General features: G+C 36.5%; 1 protein-coding gene across 5 annotated transcripts in view; it reads left to right on the plus strand.

The window, feature by feature from the left end:
- Window positions 1–25,821, plus strand: part of MARCHF1 (membrane associated ring-CH-type finger 1) — a 157,212-nt gene that overhangs the window by 99,462 nt on the left and 31,929 nt on the right. For 3 of the 5 annotated variants that reach the window (XM_061475525.1, XM_061475515.1, XM_061475532.1), the window contains 3 exons: window positions 9,809–9,859; window positions 23,273–23,352; window positions 23,638–24,378. In XM_061475525.1, coding sequence (XP_061331509.1) covers window positions 23,693–24,378 — 686 coding nt within the window. In that variant the 5' untranslated portion in view covers window positions 9,809–9,859; window positions 23,273–23,352; window positions 23,638–23,692. The remainder of the gene's footprint in view (window positions 1–9,808; window positions 9,860–23,272; window positions 23,353–23,637; window positions 24,379–25,821) is intronic. The other 2 variants (XM_061475542.1, XM_061475552.1) reach the window with 2 other exon arrangements.

Consider the following 25,821-nt stretch of genomic DNA (forward strand, 5'->3'; position numbering starts at 1 on the left):
GGACAAGAGGAAATGGCCTCAAGTTGTGCCAGGGGAGGTTTTGACTGCATATTAGGAAAAAATTCTTCACCTAAGAGCTGTCAAGCATTGCGACAGGATGCACAGGGAAGTGGTTGAGTCACCATGTCTGGAGGTGTTTAAAAGATGTGTAGATGTAGTTTTTAAAGATGAAGGAGTTGTAATGTTCAAATTTATGTTGAAAATGACAAACTACATAATGATTAAACTAATAGGTGCATAATTAAATCAAACAATAAGCCCTGATCTGTTTAATTATTTGTTAACCTCTGTTAATCTAGCATCAGAATGAATTTTGGGATTTCCAGAATAGTGAGGAAAGACGCTGATGAATGTATCTGTGAAATCTATGTGCATCGTGGAATCAACTGGCATAAAATTCCTTCATGTGCTGTGCTTACATTTGTTATTTCAGCTTGTGATTGTAAGGGTCATGATAAGCCTGTAACACTAAGAATTATGGGCCTTTCAATATGGGTACAGGTACATGTTACAGAATTAAATTGTTCAGGTGGTAACATCTCTAATTTTTCATCTGCATCTGGCAGTAGCAAGGGTTCAACATAAATTCTTGTAATCCTGCTCTTACCTAATATCAGTATTCCCTGTGACCTCTACTGTTCTGCTTACATCTCTGTTATGCACATGGAGATTCTCAAGATACAGGTTTGCTGGATATTAAGAGCCAGATGCATTGTCAAACAGTATTGTTCTTTGTTCAGTTCTGTTTATTTTTTTTCTTAGCATTATTACTTAGCACTTAGGACTTCTGATCCAGTACTTACTTATGTATAGTTTTGCTCCTATTCTTGTTACAATTGGAGATCAGTGGATTTAGGCTCAATAATGAAAAAAATTGGCCAGTGAAAGGTGGTACCTGTACTTTAAAAGATTTAGTTGTTTAGATGTCCTTTAGAGGACAGGGGAAAAAGATATTTCATTGTCCATTTTACTCAGAGGAGTTTGAGTTAAAGGGACACTGAAGACATAGAACTCCAAATAAAAGGTATAAGATTGGTGATATTTGAATATAAGCATATATTCAAGTAACGTTTTATGGCTCTGTTGTAATTGAGGCACTTAGACTTTGTGTATTTAAATAACCTTTTGCCCTTTGATAAACATTTGGCTGTTAGACAAATACTTGGCCACACAGAGTCTTTCATCTCTGGTACTAATTGACTGGAATCCAGCAGGTCACAATAAATGGCAGACAACAAAATGACCTCTGAATTCCAGCTTCTGAAACAAGTTAGTTTGTCTTTTCAATTAAAAAAAAACCCTGCATATAGTCATACTTAACAGAGAAAACTGAATGCATATCTGATTAAAACTCGGATGACATGGTCCACAGACCATGTCCACTTTCTTGTAGAGTAATTCGTAGTCATCACTTCTTACAAGTGCTTGCTGAAATTCACATACGGACCACCAAGAGTGTTCTTACAAGAGAGGATCATTGCAGAGACCAGGAGTTTGGGGAAACGTTCCGAAATATGAGAGAGGTTGTCACTCTTTGGGAAAAATAATTAGAAAATATTAGAGAAAAACATTCAGGAAAATATTAGAGAAAAATATTCACTCATTAGAGAAAAATTCAGGCCCATAACTGAACAAACATTAATTGGAGCTCAGCATGGTGATGGAAAAAACCAATTGTCTTAAGTCTCAGTCTTACAGAAAAGCAAAGTTTTGTGATACACTGGGAGCTTTGGAAGATAAATATAGTGGCTAGTGTACTAAAGTTCTATCATGCCGTACAAGACAATGAAAAAACAGATCTTCATTGATTGAGGATGGAAACGTGTAAATACATTATCTGTAAATGATGGCAATGTGTAAATGACAGAACAATTTGACATGAGTGCTGCAGTGAAATTTATTGTGTTCCATTTCTGTTCATCGCAGAAGAGAGACAAAAAGATAATTTGATGTCATAGTGAGAAGGACTCTATTTCACTTTCTTGCTCTGTGTGTCAAACCCATTTAAGGAGGGTAGCACTGTGAAAATAAGTGATAATTAAATAGTTGGTTTATTTCATATTTGAAACCCAAGAGATGTACAGTGACATGTGTCACACCTATGTAGAAGTAATAAGACAAAGCTGAATTGACAGTTGTTCATTAGCAAAACAGATTGACAAAGTAAAGCCTGTAGAATGTTTGCTGCATTTGTATTTTATAGGAGGGGAAATAAAACCGGTCCTTATCTTCATTTTCTATACCTGAATAATGCCAAGAAAAAAGGATATAAAAATAACATTTGCAGTTTTCCCAGGTAAGGTATCTTTATCAACAACACCCAAACACAAAATCCCCATAAATGTCTCCAGTAACAAATGAATGTAAATCGTTAGTGCAATCATGCAGGTTGTTTATAATTACCAAGTAGCAGAAGGTGCTTTTGACATGTGGGAATCTATCACAAATTATATTGCTACCTGTTGTATCTAAAGTGCTGTGACTAATGTAGCAGGATGGTAGAAATTAAGCAGGCTGTACTTAGACATTGATATAGCAATAATAAAAACCTCTGTATTTTTGCTGAAGAGAAGTATCTTGGCAAATAGCAGTGGAAAATAAAAACATTAGTAAGATGTTTGTAGCCCAAGATTTGTTTCTAAACGTGACAAGTATATCTTCTATAGACACTGTGTCAGAGAAGTCAGAGCCATGTATTGAGTACCAATATGAGAACAGTTCTCTGGTGAGAAACTAACAAGAGTGAATTTATGCAATTAATCTTTCTCCCTGTAGGTTACCTTTTTGACTCTAAATAACTATTTCTTTTAAATGCCTATATGCCTGAAGGAAAATTTTACTTTTTATATGGTTCTATATTTTGACAGAATCTGGAAAATATTTTCCTATGTTTATTTTTAATTCCATCTGTTTTCCTTTGTATTTGTCATGTTCTGTTTTTATTTATTTTGTAATATTTTCTTTGGTTGTAATTAATATTATCCTTCTTTGCTTTTTTTTATATAATTCCATTTGCAAATGGAATGCGTCTCAGTCAAGCTAAGGTATGTCATTAGAATACAGACTAATGTATTAGTTGATTTTTAAATTATAGTCTTCGTATGATTTTCCCAGTGACTTTTTAATAAGAAGGTAATGGCAAGTTTCACTTGTCCATTGTCTTATTTTTGCAGCTTTTAATTTTTAACTGTGTAGTCAGCATTGGATAAAGACAGGCATCACTCGTATCTTGTTAGAAAAGTATTACTAGAAACTATCGTTTTGGCAGCCTTTTTCTCTTTTTCCCCCAAGGTATAAACTGAAGATTAAAGGTAGCTAATTACAGCAGATTATTCACACAGTGTTATGCTTGATGCTTGGTTACACCAAGCAGTTTCTGAGTCAACAAGGACAGATACTATTTTAGATGTGTATTTTTGCATACTAAGTGATTTAGAATACCTAGTCATAGAGAACAACCTTGCATTAAAATTTTGTTATTTTTCTTAAGATTAAAGCAAGAAAAAAGGGTAAATGAAGGCTGGTTATTTAAAAAAAAAAATAACCCTGATATTGTCAGTCAGCTGAATAATTCAGTGGTGAAACTAGGAATATATGAAGTTTCACATTGACTTAAATAATGAAACCATTCATGTGAAATTATGTATTGCTAAAGTATGTTAACCTAGAGACTGGTTAGGATACTGGTGGTCATAGTTTCTGACTGATAGTATTATTTGGAAATGAGCTGGGTGATATAACACAGGTTTGTTTTTGAAGAGTTCTATGAACCTCTCTGCCAGTAGGTGCAATCAGTATTGACCTAGATCAAGAAGGTAGAAAGATCCACTGGCACCAGGCTGTTGCCACACACAGTGTATTGCTTATTGCCTGTCTATCCTGAGAAACGTGTATTTCACCACCTAATAGAGGTCAGTGTAGAGATTTATCAAAAATGTGGTGCATTATAGTGAAGAGTGCAAAATCCTGGTAATTCTTATTCATGCTTATTTCTATGAATCCCTTCAATTCTCTTTGGTATTTTAGTGCCTCAGACATAACATTTTGTTGACTTGGATGAAGAATTACATAACCTGCAGCAGGAAAATGTGGAAGATGTTTCTTAGAGCTGTTTAAGATTTAAGTTATTTTCTTGCCTTGCATTCAGTGAGGGAAAGGATGTGCTCTTCAGCCTCTGAACTGAATCAAATGGCTCCTCTTAGTCTACAGGTGCTGAAGGAAATGAGAGCCACTTCCAGCTCTTAGTTCCTGGTTATCTTAATTGTAGTACGAACAAGTTCATTTTGCTACTAGAAAGCAGGAGGTACTAATGAGCAAAACCCTTTGCTGTGTGTGGCTTCTTTGTTGTACAGCTATTGCTCACCCTTACATATTGATCTTGTGAAATCCCAGCCTTTTTTATATTGAGTTTTGTTCCTTTAACCTTTATATGCTGAGCATGACACCATACGATATAGAATATCTGTTTGGTAAGTTGGAGTCAGCTGTCCTGGCTGTGTCCCTCCTAACTTCTTGTGTACCCTCAGCCTTTTCACGGGTGGGGCGAGATGAGAAGCATAAAGGGCCTTAACTGTATGTAAACACTCCTCAGCAATAGCTAGAACATCCGTGTGATATCAACACTGTGTCAAGCAAAAATCCAAAAGATAGCCCATACTAGCTACTGTGAAGAAAATTAACCCCATCATAGCCTGTCCTGGGTTCAGCACATACCTCATTCTCGTTAGTATTAGACATTTATACCAATAAAAGCTTCTGGATAGCTGCTTATGTCATGATCAAAGGCAGGTATGTGACAAATATTGTTTGTTTACTAATTTGTGTTGTAACATGGAAGTTGTCCATGTAATTGCAGGTAGAATCATCACTGTGAAACCCTTATATTGTCCCAGCAAGCATACTATTGACTCATCTTGGCCTGTGATGGATTGTAATTAGTATTTTCTACTCAAAAGGATGATGGATCAGATTCTGATATATTTATCATGTTTATTAGCAGTTTGTACTAAAAAAATGAAAGCAGCTGCACTGAGTCCATGGAGACTGATGTGAGCGAGCTAGTATGAGATATGAAAGGAAAGGAATCTAGCCCGCTAGAGATAAGAACCGGGTGATAAGTGACTCATGTTGCTAGTTGAGATCATCTACATATCTGATAGCTCAAGATGTAAAGTGAAAGCAATTTCTGCTCCCGTTTAAACTCCAGAAGTGAAAAAGTGCTGAAAGGAGACTCCTGTGTCAATGCTGTGACAGGGTACTAGATTGAAAGGGACTTTAGACGGGCAAAACCACATTTGTTTGGCTTGTGTTGTGCTTATATTTAGAAGACATTTATTTTTGTGATATATTGCTATATCACTTCTAGAGGAAAATTTGTTTCTCCAATCATTTATGGATTCTTAAGGTTGAGGACTGTGTGCAGATGTGTGAAGCGGCACGTTGTACCACTGGAATGCAAAGGTTTTTGCTCACAGAAAGAAAACAGAGGTGAATTATTTTGTGCAAAGTTTTGTTGGTTTTTTTTGGTGGTGGGGAGTAGGTAGAATGTACGTGTGTGACAAGTTGTTGCTTAAGATTCTCTTGTAAGCTGAGGTACTGTGATTAGTTCTTGATGGTGTCTCTTCAGAGAGATGGAGTGCAATCCGCTAGCAAGCTGCTGGGTCAGGGCCAGAGCAAAGCAAGGGACAGCTAAAGGGAAGAAACCAGACAAATGACTTAGTTTGTTTAAAATGCACTATGCTATCTAACAAGAATTAAAATCATTAACAATGTGGATAAATATTTAGTGCGAGTCAGAAAGCAAGCAGCTGATCTACCAGTTTGCTCTTTAGAATGAGACTGAACAGTTCACCGCAGCATTTATGAATTTCTTATTACTACCTGTTATGTTACACAGTTGTTTTCTTGGTAGGATGTGGTTGGACAGGTACATGTAACGTTCTTCTCAAAGCAGTTTCATTAATGTGTCATAATCTGAAATTTCATGCCATTATTTCTCTTTTGTCTTCCTCACAGAATTCATATTGAAGGCTGAATTACATCTTACTGAATTTTCAGGAAATTTACCAACACAGACTGATTTTTCTTGATATTTGAGTGGAATAGTTACAGGAACCGAGTTTTGAAGAGATACCTGATGAGTGTTTGCATGATGAAACACAAGAGAGATGACAAGTTGGTGATATAGGATGTCTGTAAATAAGGAGAGGCATTTCAGTCTGGACTGCATAATACAGCATACAACCTGAGAAGCGCGTATCTATCATGGCCAGGAGAAGTCTTGGGAGCAGTTGTTCTGTTATTTTGTTGATGTCCTGGGTTCAGTAGTAGCAGTCATTTTTCTCCTTGGTAGCTGGTGCAGTGCAGTGTTTTGACTTTCAGCTCGGGAACAGAGCTGATAACAAGGATGTCTTGGTTTGGCCAAGGACTTTGTGAACCTCATGCTCTGCCAGGGAGGAGGGGAAGCTGGGAGGAGGCAGAGACAGGACACCTGACCCAAGCTAGCCAAAGACGTATTCCATACCACAGCACGTCATGCCCAGGATGTAACCGGGAGGGCTAGGGACTGCGGGATTGGAGGAGGTATTGGTCGGTGCTCGGCTGGGCTGGGGGGGCGAGTTATCAGTTGGCTGGTGGTGAGGTGATGTATTCTCTTCCCTTGTTATTTCCTTTATCATTATTATTATTGGTGGTAGCAGTAGTGATTTGTGTTATACCTTAGTTACTAAACTGTTCTTATCTCAACCTGTGGGGGTTGCATTCTTTTTGATTCTCCTCTCTGTCCCTCCGGGAGTAGGGGGAGGGCAAGAAGGGGGGAAGTGAGTGAACGAGTTGCCTGACTGGGTTTAAACCACGACAGTTGACTGGAGGGAAAAAGAGATTGATAATTTTAGCAAGAGAGATCTCTGCATATTAGCTAAAGGGCGAGAACTCTGTATGTGTATTCAGAAAACTCGGGGAAATCAAGAACCAAGACATTGTAGACATTAAATAAGTCCTTCTGAAAACTGTTAATTCTAAAGGGTGCAAATCTATTTAATTTGAAATAATCTGATTGGAAGAACGTGCTAAGGCATTTCCCTAATGCACAAAAATATGTATAGATGTTTAAACATACGTTTCTTGATAGTGTTTAGCAAGCTTGTCGGAAAAAATGTTCTTCAATGTATTTCCTCTTCACTTACAGTAAGAAAAGGAATCAGTTGTTCTTAATGATGTGAATATTTTGTAAACATAAACCATTAAAACAGAAGCACACAGACATTCTTTAAAGACACATTCATAAGAGATTTTGCCATAAATTTTCTATTCTGTTCTTTCTTTGTATGAACAGTCATGCAAGTTCAATGTGAACTCAAATAAAGAATTCTAGCTTCAATTCATGTATGGTAATAGGGCAACAACATTTTGTGGTTTATTTATATGCTCTTTAGAATAAATCACTACAAGATACCTGAACTTGGAAATAATGATTAAATTTTTTATTTATTTTTCCAAAGGCTGTAGAGCCAGCCAGGTCCATGTAGACCATTCAGTGTATGAGCTAGTACTTTGCAGAGTGTGGGTACTGGGAGTCAGAAAGTCAGGAGCTTGTGGTAACTAAAGTGAAGAAGATATGTGCCATAGTGAAGAATGGATCATGTAAAAAGCCTAGAGAGCTGTAGTCAGGAAACAGATTTTGAAAATTAATCTCAAATGGCAGATTGTTAGAAGAAAGTAAGTTACAGTTCCAGAGTTCACTACGCTGTCAGAAAATACAAAACATTTCTTCAGTCCAAGTGATGGAGCATAAAGGTTGCATGGTTTTAGCAGGGAGTTTCTCAGCTATGATCCTTGTTCATAATTTCTAACCACAAAAGGGAAATTAATTTCATGGGTCCATAACTTCTATTATTTTGAGGTCAAACCAGAGCTGCCCTGAATGCTGACCCAGTATATCCGAAGTGTATTTTCTGTAGATATAAATGAAGACATTTGAAACTTTATATATTTAATGTTGTCTAGAAAGGATAAGGAATTATTAATTTATTACCAAAGCTACAGTGGTTAATATATCACAGAAGTAATATTCGAAGTATAGAATGCTTCAGGTGAGAAGGAATCATTAGGTTCACTTCTCTGTTCAATTCGGGGCCAACTTCAATGACGTGATGTAATAAATGTATAATTTGAAGAATTATTTTTGTGGGGTTTTTTTAATTCTTCCTAAAAAAGAAGAAACCCTGACACAAACCTAAAGGTGGTTAAGTCCTGAGAATTACCCAGTATGGTAGAATCAAAAGGAGAGTGATGTATGGTCAGGGAGTTCAGCAGTGCTGTTTTTTTTTGAGGGCAAGAGTCTGTTGTGTGTCTTAGTGCTAGTGAAGGCAAAGTAAAAAGAGAAATAGTTCAGTATATTAATATTTTCAGTGCAAAAAAATGATGGTGCTTAGGGATGGAACAAAAAAATAAACTACCTGAAGTCTGAAGGAAGAGAGATACAATAATGTGTGGAACAGCAAGTAGTTTTGAAAATATCTTTCGTATGGGTGTGCTTACTGGGATTGAGATTAAAGCAGTTTTTTAGAGATAAAAATGGCAAAGTGTTTTTTTTCCAAAACGTTTGCTGACAAATTGCCTAAGGCTTGTTTTTTGTTTTGTTGTTTTTTTTTTCTGTCATTTTTGCCCTTGCAAAACTGTCATGTGCTACAAATTATTGGGGAAATACTAATTTCTAGACTAGATATGCACAGTAATGGAGCAGGAAATTTTAGCTTCTGTATTTTTCTGTAGTTATTTAAATGAAGGATGAGGAGGGGTGGATCATAGTCAAGTTGTAAGTCTTCAATAGACTTGTATGCATGCACTGCAAATTCAGCTGCGCAAGTAGAAGGTCTACTTAGGGGTTTGTTCCCCCACATAACTTGTCTAACAAACTTGCACCAAAGGTATCTATTTCAATCTCTCCTAGGTAAAAATCAGTCTTGTTTGTATGACGATTTCACCGGAGTGTTTGAATCTGTATTCTCAGTGTTGAGAAAAACATTTCCATGACCTCATTGTGTGCATTTACCAAGGGGATGAGCGCTGTTTCTGAAATACCTTTTACCATTTCAGTGTAAATGAAGCTGAATCTGTACCTGGAGACGTATAAATAGTGAACAAATTATTGAACAACTGCTTTACTTCCTATTTTGCTTTACCAAAAAAAAATAAAATTCTGCTACAGAAATGTAGCTGTTCAACATCTACTTTATTTACGTAGGATTTCAGCCGATGGTGTTGGTTTGTACGGTTTTGCATGAGTGAGAAGGGATGTGGGGTAGGTGTTAAATTGAACTACATCTATGACTGGTTACAGTTTGTTGTTCTCAGAACATGTCTGGCCAGGAATTCATCTAGTTCCATTTTAACTTTCCTGAAAGGAGGAATTCAACTTTCTAATCAGGGTTGTGTCAGTGTAACTAGGTGGGTTTTTTTATTTGTCATGAAACATTCCTCTTCATACAAGAATCCGCAGGTTTCATGAGAAGCTGTGATGATACATTAATCTTTCACTCAAAATGTTGTTAAAAAACCCTGCAAAATAAACCATCAGCAATTAAGTGCTAACATTTTGCAGAACATTTTTCAACATTTACTGGTGTAATTTGCATGAATCTTGTAATGGTTTGTTTGTTGAGCTGTCTTCCATTGTCCAGTCAGTAGCCATACTGAAGAAAAATAGAGGAAGAGAAACTGTGCGCACTCACAATCGCAGAAAGAGTAAATCTGCTTAGGAGGAATTTGAGTGACATAACTTTCTTCACCTTTTAATTTTGTTTTCCAGAATGACAAATCCCCAGGGCGTTCCACAAGTCGATCAAGCAACATTTCAAAGGTGTGTGAAATGTATTTCCTTTATATAGAAGTTAAAGAAAACAAAGTTTGTCAAATGTAATACAGTACTTTACTCCATTTAACCACACGTATATTCTGATGTTATCTTTATACACATCAGATTTGATGTTTTGCTGCCTAACATGATGGTTACCAGGTATAGTCCATCTTAAAGTATAAATACACAATTAGGCATTACTGTAATATGTACACTAAAAAGCAATAAATGACAGTTTTTGCTCTTTATTCACCTGCTTTCCACAACTGCTGAATGATATGTTAGCACTTTGACTTAAGATAGAATTACTGCTTGATTTTTGTCCCCTGCCTAGCCAAATAATAACGGTAATGTGTAGAGCTATGAGTGTGTCATCATTTTGGATTGAATTCTGAATTCGTTTTACAGGGATTTATGATTCACCAAAGCCAGAATTTTATATCTAGATGCTTTTTAGTTTCTAGGAAACAGAAGGGAAACTTTAGGAAAAGGCAAAATGTGATTTATACTGGAGTTCTTTAGTTTTAACCACTTTTTTCTCTGCATTTTTGGTTCAGATGTGGCTGAAATCTATGCCAAAAAGCCAGGATGTACAGGAGGTAAAAGATGAAAACTCAATAATTGTTTGAATCCCAGCCTAAACCTCTGCTATGTATTATGTTTGTGTCTAAAGATTAAATATTTTGCATTCAGTGCAAGCACAGTATCCTTAAGGCCCTTCCCCATAATATTATTGTATGGGGTACACGCTGTAAAACTGTTTTCTTCTCGTAGCCAAAAATAAACCCAACTGTAGTTTTTTTAATTAAAGAAATGTTATGTTTTATTGTGTTACAAGTTGTGCTCTGCTCTTTTACATTAAGAAGGAAAAAAAAATGCAGGAAAAAAAGGACTGAAATATGTCCAGCCTTTTGTAGGATATGGCTGAATCCCTTCCTGACTTGTTCCCTATTTTTAAAAAGGAGATATATATATATATGTATGTATATACTTATATGCTTGATCACAGTGAATTGCATGTTTTATTTTCTCTAAGGGTTTTAAATGCAAGACTAAGTTACAATTCCTGTAAATCTATGTTGCCTTGATATTACTCTTTCTGCTTTTTCTAAGTCAGTTGCATGGGCTACACAGTGACAAAGCATAAATATATTCACTGACATGAGAAACATGGAAGTGATTAGCATTTATTTTTAAGTAAATTCTGCAGAAATGAGTATAGATGCTTATTAGAAAGGAGTACTTTCAGCTTCTAAGGTAGTAAGTTAAAAAGCAAGGTGTTCAGGCACGCGCTTAATCTTTGTCTGTTGTATAGCATCATTCATTCTTTTGGATAATTTTTCTATGTGAACCTACCTGCCAGTGAAGATTTTCAAATGCTCAAAGAGATTTGATTGGAAATCCAGTTTCCAGTTTGATGTCTGATTCAAAATGCTTCTTTTTATAAAACAGGAGGTTATATATATGTGTATGCATAGAAAAGCATACAACTTTTCAGGTTAGTATTGCATGGCACAAAGTAATAGTAACAAATACTGCACCTGAAAACAAGATTGGAAGCTTCTAGGTGATGTAAACTGCATACCAAAGGCAGTCTTTGAGTTTTGTGCTGTGCTGGATCTTGCACACAACAGAAATTCCAATAAAATAAAAAAGTAGTGTCTTTATATAAAAATAGGAATTACAGTAATCAAAACATTGTCTTTTACTGCCTTCATTTGCCAGTATGAATAAGCTAAAAAAAAGGTCAAATAGTTAGTTTTTAATAGTTACTGCTTATTGTGTGTGCCACCATTGGTTGTATATGGAGCTCCTGCCCTAGAGCAGGATAGGTGCTCCCTGATATCATTCGGTTTTGTACCACCCTATTTCTGAAAAGAAATCTAATAAAGATTCTGCAGATACAGATGCATAATGCTCGTAAGCTGTTTATTCAGAGAGGGCACCTAAGCTGTGCAGTATATGCTTGGGCAATTTTACTTACTAGGCACATTAACTCCGAATTACACAGTACTACAAAGTGAACTGAATTGTTGAACACTGGATATGTTTTATCTAGACATAATGAGAAGCAATGGCTTTGGTTTGTTATTTACCAGAGACTAGTTAGCATAAGCCTGTTCAATTTATAGACTTTAAAATCAAACATTTCCTAGCGGGACCATGGGGCAAATCACTCCAATTTTATCACTCACTTTTGCTGTCTGTTGAGAGTGCATGTAAGTTCCTGGTTGGAATTTCAGTAATAAACTATTTTAGGCTAATGCAAGGACAAAATTTAAAATATTTAGATATGATTTCAATATGAAATTATTTTTAAATTCCACCTTAATACATGTTACTAAGTAAAAGCAGTGGCTGGCCAATATGTTTCTATATGTGTACAAATTTAAAATTAAGCCAACTGGAATATTTACAAATGCTTTTCATGTAATCATAAAATTATGTAGCTCTACCCATTTTTTTTTTTTAATTTTTTGTTTTTACGTGTATAGTGGAGTGTTTCATCACTGTGGTAGGAGTAAGGCAAAATCCTACACTTCCAGCACTGAATCAGTTACTGTTTTATTTGTGGGAAAGAGTATATGAACAGTGAAACCTATTTTAGCAGTGCTGTAGCTCCCACTGCCCCCGTAAGACACCATGCTTTACCCCACCTGCCCTTAGCCCTCCTGTACCATACCTACACTATTTTGGTCAGTGGGAAGGAGGGAGAGCATTTCCTCAAACTAATTTGCTGATCCCTCTCTGGGTTCTTTTCCAGCTTGTTACAGTGACCTTAAATATCCCATTCTTAGGGTAACCACTAAGTTAATTGCAGGTGCTTGAAAGTAATCTAGTGTTATTTTGTACCCTCATTCTTCCATGCTATGTCCACTTCTGTCTGCCTGTTTCCTGGTACTCCTGACTGACAGTCAGCTGTGGCTGTCTTCAGGGAACGTCCACCTGCAACATCTGTTTATATGCTTCAGCCTATACACCAATAAAACTGCTTTGGGAATCCAAGAGCAAGTACTTCAGTTGGTTTTCCAAGCAGAGGCAATTAGGAAAATGTACCAGTGTCTGATTTCTGCTGCCTTACCAGTAATAAGCTAGATTTTTCCTGTAGAATCAATAAATCAATTAACAAGCCTTCTTTGCCTTCTGCCCTGCTAGCACTAGGAGTAATAGCTCGTTCCTGGGACTGAGCTGCATTGCACTATTCATCACACAGTGACAAAATGGAGCCTTGGTTACTAACTAACTATGGCTTTCAAAACTAGTCTACTGTAATACATATAAATAAATACATAGAAGTATTGAAACTATGAGTTTTGAACCAGCCTTGCTGTTTTCTAATTATTATTATATTTTTAACCCTTAGACTTTCCCACTCATTTTCCATGGTCTTGGTAGGAGAGACAACTTTATTATTCTGTGTAAAAGATAGTCTTGTGCAGTGTTCTGGATTTCAGAATTAATATTATCTTACGTGGGTGTGTTAAAAATCTAATAAATTCAAAACTTGACCTTGTTCATAACCTATTTTCCATTGCTTAGTTCTGTGCACTATAGATTTTTTGTTAAACTTGTTATGTCTTCCTAAAAATATGTATAATTTACCGGGAAAGCTAGTCTGAGAAGGATCCAGTGGATTCATTTCTTTCTGTTGTGGTTAACCAGTGGAACAAATTGAGTGTTCGAATTACCATGGAGGTTATGCTTATGTGTGTTTCTGAGGCTGCCTGGTTATGTTAAAATGCTTTCTAGAAGAAACATTTCTAAAACATTGTAATTATCTTTCTGCATGTTAATTATGATTCAAGAGCTCCTCAGAGAAGGATGCTCTCTCAGCAGTAAGTTTTGAAATTCTCTGATGGTAACTTTGGGCTTATTTTTCAGTGCAGAGAAACTCGGGCTTGCCTGATTTCTGTTTTGGCTCAATTGCTTCTCAAAAGCCTGGAGCAGGTTTTAGAACACTTTTTATTTACAAGTCTCTGAAGCATCCATCTAATAAAATTCCATTGAGTTACATTAGGCAGAATTGGGGGTGATTGTTTTGGAGTAGTTTATGTGATAACATTCATTGGTCTAATGTAGAAATGTTAAAAACAACAGAGAAAGGAAAGAAGGAAATAATTGATTTTACTATATCTTTATGCAATTTCTGTACTCATTTCTTATGTCAGGTTCGGCTCCTGTTGATAAGGTACAAATCAAAACCAAAAGACACCAGCACATCAAAATAGAGCCACTAATGTTTTACATGAAAAATTTATTGTTGCCAATGTTTGATTGTTGATTTGAGATACTCAATTTTTGATTTCAAGATATATTTCACAAACCGAGTATCAATTTATGCAATATGTAATATAATGTTTTATCCTTCTGAATCATAAAATTCCATTTAATCTCTTCCAATAAATTGAACCTTCTCTCACATGGGTTTTGATATTTTGTTATTTTTCATCCTTTCTCAGTATGAGGTGAATGTATTAAGTCCTGTATCACAATCTGGGTGATTTACACAACATGAAGCAGAGTTCAGGATTATATTTTAATGGGTAGAGATACCACCATGTCTTTAGCAATGATATCAACAAAGAATGCATATCATCTGTCTGAATTACTGTAAGCACAAATGATAGGCTTTATGGTGGAAAAAGAATAAAATAACTTAAAATGTTCTTTTAAAAGAAATTAATATCAGCAACTTTCATAGCCTGAAAAAGGATTGCAACATCTCCAAGATACCTTTTGTTTGAATCCTAAAGGGCAGTTGCATAACCTTTGCATTTTGCTACAGGGGACTGCAGTGCTATAAGTCTATTCACGTTTGTTATGCTTACTGGTCTTTTCCAATTTCACACTAATTATAAATTACAGTTCTCCTCCAGACTGGTAGGTTTTGTGGTTTTGGTTTTGATGTTTTGTTGGTTTATTTTTTCAAAAAAATACCCCACATAGCTTCCAGATTACTGTAATGAGCAGCTGAGAGGAAACATTAGAGCTTTCAAAACAGAAAATAAACCAAGAAAAAAAAAAGTCCTTGCTCTTGTAAACTGTAAAATGTCAGCCTTCAAAATTGCTGTTACAGTGAATAATACCATGTATACAAAGCCAGTATTAAAATTGAGTGTAAATGTTACGTTAGTCATCTAAATGATTCTTGCTCCTAAAAAGAATCATTAATATCAAAGGTGAAGACTAACCAGGCACTTAACTCTCATTCATGTAAAAGACAACAGCACAAAGTAAACAACTTAATGAAAAAAAATTGGTTTATCTAAACATAAAGCAGGGAAAAGAAAAAAAAGAAAAAAGAACTAAATACAATGGCATAATTACTATTGCTGCACTTTTTTTCTCTGAAGTGTAAAAGTTTGGGGGGGGGTTGTCTAGAGAATACTCTGTGGCTTGTCCCTATTGTTTACTCATTATTTGCAATAAGTTTAACAAAAAGTGTAACTGCAGAATTTATCTAAGTCTGCCTGAAATTTAAACTTCTGAATAAAATTGCATTAAATCTATCTCAGTTCCAGGTGACAAGAAGTAGAAAATAATAAATTTTTAATTTATTTTTGGATAAACTTGACCTGTTTTAAACTTGTGTTATAATAAGAGGAAATACATACAAAATACAATTATATGTCTACAACAATACATATAATTATACAGATTCTATTTTACTCAATTACAGTTCTTACCAACAGTGTATTCTGAGTTTACCTAAATATGCCACAATGACACATTCAGACAAAATAGCATATATGGTTGAAATGTGTTAAGTACCACAAAATTTATGTTTATACATGCTTACTTAGCATGTAACGCCCATATAGAATTTCCATTTTTGTAAAGACATTGTGTTATCACAGATTTCAGTCATATCCTGCGATATGCAATACTGTACAGAAGCAGCTTTGATTTGTTTTCAATAAACAGGATATGCACCTTATTACATTTGCTTATTATTGAGTTTTCAACAAAAACTATGATCTTTAACATACCAGCTCCACATAGACTCCTGGAAATTTTTATATGTCATTTATTTTTTTTTTGCCATGGCACTCAGAAGCACATTTCAAGTGTTTGTCCTAAAAAGAATGAAATTAGGAAACTGTATTTCTACAGTGATTGGATATGGCATCTCCTGTTTTCTGTAATGATGCATTGTCAGGGTTCCACTTCTTTTAGCTTAGTTATTTCAATAGTCTTTCTACAGCTCTTTTGCTGGTTTTGTACTGTAAATACAGCAGATTGAGGTTTCTCTTATCCTTAGGGCTGGAATAAGTAGGTATCAAATACACAACAGAGTTGTTGAAATATACTGATATCCTCACAGATAGGATTTTATCCAGGCTGTCTCCTGCATAACCCAAACAAAGCATATGGTGAGTGTATGCACTCACACACGTAAGTATGGCAGGAGAGTGACAGAATGTCATATGATTGAAAACTGCTTAGTTTATAGAAACATTTTGAGGCTTTAAGTCTTGCAGACAGAGGGATATATGAAAACAGATGCCCTTTTAAATGGAAGAGAAAGTCTAAATTATGCTCTCTCAATACTGAAACTGACTACCTTTAGAACTAACATACTGTTATCCAGTACCAAAGAAAATGCATGTTTTGTGCTTCACCTTTCCTGCAGGCTAAATTTGCATTTAGCTTCTTCCAAACAGTCAAAAGCTGCTGGTCTTAGGTTTCTTCACCTTTTGTATAAAGACCAGCACATCCTTTGTTTCAGTTGTCCACATCTCTGTAATTTTGCTCAGAACTGCAAATAAGACAGTGATAATGCCTAGAAAGACGCATTCTTGAAGAGACTCTTGGATCAAAAATTTTGCATTGCTGCAGACCAAAGACTTTTACAAACTATAGTCCATCTGATAATTCAAAGTTTAGCCAACAGTGCTTCTACATCTAAAGAAATGGATTTTTTCACTAAAGCTTGTACCTTTTAAATAAAGATTAACATAGATCAGTAAAGAGAAATCAAAAAGCTTATCAAATCTACAAATCAAAGGTGTAATTGCCTTTCTTTTTTTCAAACAGTAGGATAGATTTGCCACTTGCTATTTTGATTTTACTTCGATGGAAAGTAAACCTGCTTTAGTGATTTAGATTTCAAAACATTTTCTACAGAATAATATTTTCAAAAGTGCTAAATGGTATTGTTCCGCTCTTGTGAGACCTCACCTGGAGTATTGTGTGCAGTTCTGGTGTCCTCAACAGAAAAAGGACATGGAACTGTTGGAACAAGTCCAGAGAAGGGCCACGAGGACAATCAGGGGACTGGAGCACCTTCTGTATGAAGATAGGCTGAGAAAGTTGGGGCTGTTCAGCCTGGAGAAGAGAAGGCTGCGTGAAGACCTCATAGCAGCCTTCCAGTATCTGAAGGGGGCCTGTAGGGATGCTGGAGAGGGACTCTTCATTGGGGACTGTAGTGATAAGACAAGGGGTAACGGGTTAAACCTTAAACAGGAGAAGTTTAGATTGGATATAAGGAGGAAATTCTTTCCTGTTAGGGTGGTGAGGCACTGGAATAGGTTGCCCAGGGAGGTTGTGAATGCTCCATCCCTGGCAGTGTTCAAGACCAGGTTGGACGAGGCCTTGGGTGATATGGTTTAGCGTAAGGTGTCCCTGCCCATGGCAGGGGGGTTGGACCTAGATGATCTTAAGGTCCTTTCCAACCCTAACGATTCTATGATTCTATGATATTTCGTCTCTTCCCCTTGTGTTACTTTTCCCTTTATTCCTTCTCTTCAGAAGCAAGGCGAAGGAGGACAGAAGGGAAAGAGAAAGTTTGGGGGAGAAATATGCAAGGAATAATCTCAAAAAAATATGTGTAAGAAAATGTAAGATAAATTGAGTTACCAATTAATTTAGTGTTCCTGTAAAGCCATCAATCAGATTATAAGAACCTTGAAATCTGAGCACAAAGCAGGAACTCCATCATAAAGAACAAAAAAAACCAAAAACAAACAAACAAGCAAACAAACAAAAACAGCCAAGAAAGAAACTCAAGCAGCAACAAAAAGCCCACCAAGAGCCCTCCTTTAACCAAACCCATTTTCATTTGTCATCAAGACACACTTTGTAAGATATACCCGTCTTGGGTCATTTCCACTGTGTTTTTGATCTTTTTAGACCTGAGAAATAATCCAAATAAAAGTTTATAAAGATGGATGTTTTCCATAAAAAGTTGCATTGTTTACAAAGCAGAATTTTTCAGTTGAGAATACACAGACTAGATCTCCTGCTGAGCTTATTGCCATGCAAACTGTTCTAATCTTTGAAGGTAACCATTCCTTGGTGTGCCATTATTTTAATAGGATGAAGTTTCAGCTTTTTAACTGTACTGGCTGGTGAGATCTGGAGGATTCTGTGATGCATCACCGCTATAAAGCATATACTTAGTAGGAGAATAAAAGCATTATTCATATTCCCTGTCTGCCCTATCATCCCTCAATTTTCTGCACCTTTCTCTTAAGCAGTATTGTAATCTGAGCAGCTTTTAGAAATGCCTCTGGCCTTCCTTATTCAGCATTAAAGAAGCATTAGAGGATTCATTAGCCTTTCTGGTGACATCTGTGAGGCCATTTTTTATCAGCTGTCCTTTACATCTGGTTTGTTAGTTTAAAGCTGGACTCTATATACGATTGCTTTACATTTGTGGAATGTTTTTGCTCAGCTTTTCTGTTAGGTCAAAGTAGAGCCCTTTTCTCTTTTTAAGAAAAGCACAATTTGACTCGTTCTTGGACTAGTTTTAACAAGCAGCATTAAGCAATAGTCAGTGAGGATTCTGATTTCTTGTTATTATCTGGAATATTCTGTCAGATTCTGAACACCAATGTAAAGGCAATCTTGATTTGAAATTCTTACTGTTTTAATCAGTTGAACTTCATTCTGACCCCCATTTCTGTCTTTGCTGTAGTCTTTAACATGGATACGTGTGTGATACCGAAGTCTGCTTGTGTCAGATAAATGATTATTATCTTGCTTGTCCTGAAAACTTTGTATTTACCAATATTCTGCTTGAAAAGCAAAATATTCTGCTTGAAAAGCAGAATATCAACTCCTGTTGAATGTATCAAAAGTAATTATGGATAAGTACCCTGTCATGTCAGTTAATTGAATTCCATATCCTTGACAAGAAGGTTCATCAAAACTGGCCAAGAGAGCAGAAGGTGATGACAGGGGAATGAATCTCTCTCAACTAACAATGTTTTTGAAATGCCAGACTTAATCAGCTGGAGTTGGCATTATCCTTCACTCATCTTTCATGGCACAGATAAATTAGCTGCCTTGCTTATAAATGAATTGTTAAACAACTTTATTTTGAATTGCCACATTTAATTATGCAGATGATATAATTTGCTTTGATAGAATTAGTGCAGTGCTAGTTTAGTTTTCCCATTCAGATGAGCTGTGCAATATAGCTGTCTGAAGTAGCCATACATTCAAGGAATTTTATTGTTTTAAAAAATCCTTATTCTGCCTGCCAAGTGGAATTGAGTCCACAGCACCACTCTGATCTTTCTATTCAATAAATACAGTATCTCAAAATATTCAGTGTGCTAAATAGCAGTGTAGCAGTGGGATAGCAATTATAGCAATAAGATCTGTGTGTTCGATACTGTTTCTGACATCTGTAGTATATAAATTCCCAAAAGAGCTGGACTGATATGATGTGATCAGAATATATTCATATGATCATGTTTTGGTTTTTCAGATATGCCTCTAAAATAAACTTGATACCACTTAATAGGTTTTGTATTTTGTTACTAAAATTAATCTTAAAGATGATTAAAAATAAAAGAAAGCCTATATTATGATCAGGGGTGATGGACCAGTGTTTTGTGGCATCACGCTATTGCAGAGACTCCAAGGTAGTGCCGACTGAATGAACATGGAACTTGTTCAGTACTTGGTTGGGTTCATCAGCCCACTCTGTTGCTCAGAGGAAGCAAAATGCAGCACTGATAAAACTGTATCCCTTCTGGAATCTAATCTGGAACTTCCATATAGCTGTATGCTGTGCTCTGTAAACACAACACCTGACTAAATGCTACTTTAGGTATCTTCATGGTGAGGCTGAACTTAATAAGTATTTAAAAAATAAATAAATATATTTGCTTGGAATGTATAGCGTGTAGGTGAGATGGCTAAGAGGGAATATTACTGAAAGAAATGAGGTAAGCCCAGAGGTGGTGCTGGCAGCAGAAAGCAGGTGCAGTTTATGCTGTCAGAATGTGGGTAGGATGACAAAGCAAAGAGGTTTTGGAGTAAAGGTCTGAAACAAGCTTCCTGCTGAGTTGAAATTTGCAAGTTTTTGAAAACAGCTTGATGAACTGTGAATGATTATATTCATATGGCATGTGGTAGCAGGAACACACCTGACATTAACAGGTCCTTCCACTCCTGTTTCATTTACAGAGATAAGATGGGAATTATTTACAAAATAAGGCCCTCTGCTATGTGTAAGTCCATAACTAAACATCAAATAATGAATATCAGGAGCACAAACTTTCTTGGTTTTAGAAATCACTTTATCAGTTCATTTTCATTTCCCCAACACTGGACATGTTAAAGATTCAGCTGGATGGGTTACTGGGCCATCTTGTCTAGATTGTGCTTTTGCCAAGAAAGGTTGGACCAGGTGCTCCTTGATGTCCCTTCCAAATTGGTATTCTATGCATCTATGATTTAACCATTAAAAGCTATTTTAGGGTAGATAAAAATCAAAATTTATATTTAAAAGTTGTAGAAACCTATTGAATTAATGTTGCTTACAGATAAGAATCTGAATTCTCTTGTGCATAACTTGGCAGTTTACTTGCTTTGCTTTTGAAGATTTAAGTGGTGCATAGGCTTTTTGTCTGCCCAGATATCAGGCTTGATCCAATAGGGATTATACAAACAAGCAAAAAGCATTTGTTTTTTTTTTTGGGGGGGGCGGTAAGATTTTGATGTAAATTATTTTAGAAGGAAATAAACCTTCCTCTGAGTTATGTGCAGCTAAACATAATGTCATTATGCCAGTTCAGGGGAACTAGAAAGTAAATTTGACTGAGCAAGGCTGAAACAGTCCAGACCTCTTTACAGCTGAGAGTGAAATGTAGGATTTAAGCAACCAAGCTGGTAATGTAATTTTTATCTAAAAATAATTAGATTTCCACCTGTCTCCAGTCCTAAATAATACGTGTAAAAGCTTTTCAAGGAATTTGTTTTAATTTTTGGCTTGATTTCAGCCCTCTGAAGTAATGTCTAGCTGACTTCCTACCTTAATAGCTGCTGAAAGTTTCTTGAACTTGTGCAGACCTACTGTATGGTTACTGGGCCAGCTTAGTCATTCTTCTAATCCCTTCAAAGGGTATAATGAATACTTGTGGCAAGGCAATACAAAACTTGTGTTTACAGCATGGGGATGACCTGGCCACTTAAGATCGAGATGAACCCTTGTAGTACACAGATCCTGAAAGAAGCAATGGTAAGAGTCCTGCAGCTGTGAGGGGGAAAAAAAAATGGAAGCTAGGCACAAAGGATGCATTTGGGAATCCACACTTTACTCTAGGGCTGGATTTCTTCTTCAGTTCTTCACCTGTGGTTTAGTCTGGAGGGACACTTTTTTACACAGCAGCAGCATGTAGCCCAGCAATGTGGCTTGTGCTGATGTCTACATCTTTCCTCATTAAGTAGCTTAATTTATGCCTAATCACTTAAAAGTAATCATGGAGGCTGAGATGATTACATACCCAACCATACATATGCCATCTGTTTCTAATATGTATGTAAGAAAAATTCATATTCCTTTATAGTACATGCAATTGAAATGTTGCTTTTTATAGAAGAAACAATATTAAATACAATTTCTGTCACTGATATTTGTTCTTTTTCCCAACATTAGACTGCATGTAGACACACTAAAGTTCCTTCTCTGTCTGGTTGACGAGGCATTGCAATACCATTTAAACATGAGGATTGTGCCCAAAAATGCTATCGATTTACCTTCTTGTGTTTGCTTAGTTTTCATACCTCTGAGTTTCATTTCATGGAACTGCTAATAAAGAATTACTAATATTTTTGCTGTTGTGATATTAATCAAGAGGTAAAAAGTTTTTGAATTCCAAAAGCTGTAAGAATGGAAAAGCACTGTTCTTAAGTCTCAGATGATATCCCATAAAAAAAAAAAATGCACATAGAGGTGACTATGATCTATGCATGAAATACAATGGGTAGAACCCAGGATAAAAGTGTCAGCAGGTGCTTGCTCTTTTTATTTATTTTTACTTGTACTATTAATTTTCAAACTGACACCACAAAAATGTTTGTGAAAGGTGAGCTAGAAATAATTTTCATTACGGACTCTACATGTGACTGAATTTGATTTACTAGTAAAAAAACCTGGGATGAGAGCCTTTATGTCTTTTTATTCTTTGTACTTTGTATGATTGCTTAACAGTCATTGTTCCCTTGTATCTGGTGTGTGATCTTGTGGAATCCTTAGGTTTATAGTATTTTGTCTCCATTTGGTAGTGGTGCTTATAACAGAGTAGGGTTGCATACTAAAAGATAATGTCCTTACCAGCTAAAGGAAGGTCAAAGCCTCAAGAATTATTTGTATGGAATGTTCTTCCCACAATACTGTACCTCATGGGTGATCCTGAATCCCAAAGCCCTTGATTTAAATTTGGATTCCATACAGCTATGCTGCCAGTAGACTGGGAGGCAGATTGAAATGGTTTGCTTTTAACACCATCAAAATGTATTTTTAGTAGAAGTATTGAGCAACTGAGACTACAATTTGTATCAACAATCTGATAAGCAAAATGTCACATACTAAATGTGGTTTATATCTCTCCTGCTGTTTGAGAATGTGATCAGCTCTGTAGAGATGTGTCTGCACTTTGGTCTTCTCAGGCTCATCAGTTTAACATTTTTCAGCTCTTCTAGAAGATCAGATTGCCTTGGAAACCTTTTAAAACACACTTTAATTTCTGTGCCATTCTGTCAGTCCACTCAACATAGGTTAGCTTTGTTCTCTTCATCACTCAGCATAATTTAAATGCACTTCACTCCATTTTGACAGGAATCATCATGGTTTGATTGCATGAAATAAAAACAACATTCTTTCCCATCAGACATTCAAAACCCAAATGAAATTTAAATGTTGAAAGCTGCTTCCTCAAACAGTGACAAAAAGTAGTCATGAGTAAATGAGAGCTGAAACACTTCAGTCACACTTAGTTCCACAAATAGGTTTCACTTTTGGTCAGGCTTCCTGGATTTTGTGAGCTTGCATGTGTTCAACAGTGCGCTATGAACAGCAGCAACAGTTACTTTAATTTTTTAATCATGTGGCAAAGCACTAAAATATCTGCAATGTATTTCATGGACAAAGATTCCAAACTGTCTAACTTATTTCAACAGGCAAGCAGTCCTACAACAGGAACAGCTCCCAGGAGTCAGTCACGGTTGTCTGTCTGCCCTTCCACTCAGGACATTTGTAGGTATGTGTTGAGAAAAATATACTCTAATCTGGTTGATACTTTTTAGTTGTTTTTATTACATTATACGTAGCTCTTGCTTCTGCTTAATACTATTCATAATTTACATAGACTTTAGTTTTCTTTTGATCTCTTTTTGGTTTGGTTGTATTTTTGCTTTTCAGTCTCATGTTTTTCTATTAAAATTCATGTTTTCATTTTCATTCTTTTTTTTTTTTTTTGTGATTTCTCTCCTTCCACCCACCCTTACCATTTCCATCCCTTTCCTTTGCTTACTGCTTTGTCTAGATCTACTACCTTGCATGATTTGTCAGAAGATGAGCTTGAACATGCAACCCCTGTTATGGTGTTGACCCCTTCCAATAGGGAGTCTGGTAAGAAACAAGTAAAACGAAGGTTTAGGCGGAAAAGAGAGACTGGAGACACTGGTGAGCATGCAGAAAAGCAAGGAAAAGGGAAAGACTGTAAATTGCATCCTGAGCCTGCAAGGTCCAGTTGGAATGCATCTGATTCATCATCATCTTCAGATGAGAGTCAGTGGGCTCAGGCTAGGAGGAGAGCAAGAGAAAAGGCCAGAATACCCAGGAGAGGGAGAAGGAACACTAGATCATGCATTAACCAGGATGGGTCCTCAAACAATAATGCTGTTGAACTTGTCACTTTGGGGACAGTGGGGAAAAACAAGCAAGAGGTATCTGACCCTGAGAATCCTACTTTAAATCACCGCCGAAGAAGGGTTCCAAGGCTAAAGGAATCACAGTCTTCAGTGTCATCTCAGGAAGCAAGGATTTCCTCAAGAAAATGTGGAAAAAGCAAAGGAAAAGGCTACTATGGAGATCGGCACCCTGCATCTTTCCTTAGACACAGTAAAGATTTGAAGGACTGCTTTGCAGAGGGAGGCTCTGGGAGTGATGCTCTGGCAGTCCCCAATAATGGAGCACCTGCTGGGGCAGGGCCCAGTGTGACTGATGATGTTCAGAAGCCTTCAGTGTTGTATGATGACTTATCTGATGATTTAGAAGTATGCAGGTTAGTCCCTAATAAGAAAGATTTAAAATTCTTAACAGGAGTTTCACATTGCCGTAGGTTGAGTGCCCTTCTTTTGACTGCTTTCTGTCACTGTTTCTCAGTAATAAACTGCTAAGCAGACCATAAGAAATAACACAAAAGCCTTTGCTACAGGGAAGTTAGCATCTCTGAGGCTGGAGATATACTTCCCTAATTTAAAAGCAGTAATCCTACAAGGGAACTAAATTTTTTTTTGCTCCATTTTTCTTCATGAAGACAGACACTCTGTGTCCTGTGGCAGCATATTACTGCGTTCTAAATCTCCAGCCAGAGGCAAAGAATGAGGCAGAGTTCCAGATAGCTCAATGCAATGGGATATGGAGTTTTTCCTCCTTAGGTGATCAGTTCAAATCCAGCTTTGGTCCCTCATTGTTATTTTTCATTGACTTACATGAAATAAATTTATGGTCTTGATTCAGTGTCCTCTAGAACTGCCATTATCGCAAGGTGACGGTCGGTGCCTACACGCTTTCCAGTCAGGCATAAGTTGTACAAGACTGCACTGCTGAGCAGCTCTGCACTGTGAACATGTAGGGGCTCTTATTTTGGTACCCATGATAAGAATCGGAATGGTACAAAGGATGAGTGGGTAGAATAAGCATTAAAATAGAGTTTGGGATAGAAAAAGCAACACCAGCAGCTCTCTGTTTCAGAAGTTCAGGCTTCTGACAATCTGATACCCCTGGTGTGATGCATGCAATCAAAAGGTGAGCATTTTCTTTTGGAAATGAGAGCAAGCTGGCTTCTGAGCAAAAGTCCAAATTTAGACAGCTGGGTGTACATGAGTTACTTAACGTAGTGGTAAATGAAAATGTGCCATCCCGTAAGTTTAACAGAACTGAAACAAGTATTTCTTTCCTTTTTTTTTTTTCCTTTTATTTTTTCTCCCCAGACTTGTGACCCAGCATCGACTTTTATCTACAAAGTATAAAAAGAGGATCAGGCTTAGTTTCTTTATTATGGTAACCCAACATTTCTCACTTACCTTTGCTGAGAAAAATTTGCATGGAAATGTAAACACAGCAAAATGAGGAAGTTTGTGATGCCACATCTTGCAGTTTGACTGTATACTTCAACTTAGTAACACACTACAAATATCCTAGTTTTAAAATGGAAAAAGATGACATGTAGGCATGGTTCCTTTCACAGCAGGACACATAGCCATTGCTAATACAGCTACTGCTATGCACTCCTTGTTGCACTTGTCAAGCAATAAGGGATATTTCAGTTGTCTGACCATTGTCAGTCATGATCATTTAAGACTATTCAGAGTAAAACCCTGCTGTATTTGTACATTAGTTTGTATATCAGGACCATACTGCTGGCTTGGGACCTCTTCATCTTACACAAATGCAGAGAAACAGCAGCAATGGTAATAATATTACACATTTTTTAAGCACTTCA

The sequence above is a fragment of the Pezoporus flaviventris genome, unplaced genomic scaffold (assembly GCF_033815535.1).
Source record: "Pezoporus flaviventris isolate CSIRO_AGI_PZ_B2104156 unplaced genomic scaffold, CSIRO_AGI_Pfla_v1 ptg000002l, whole genome shotgun sequence".
Classification (NCBI taxonomy): domain Eukaryota; kingdom Metazoa; phylum Chordata; class Aves; order Psittaciformes; family Psittacidae; genus Pezoporus; species Pezoporus flaviventris.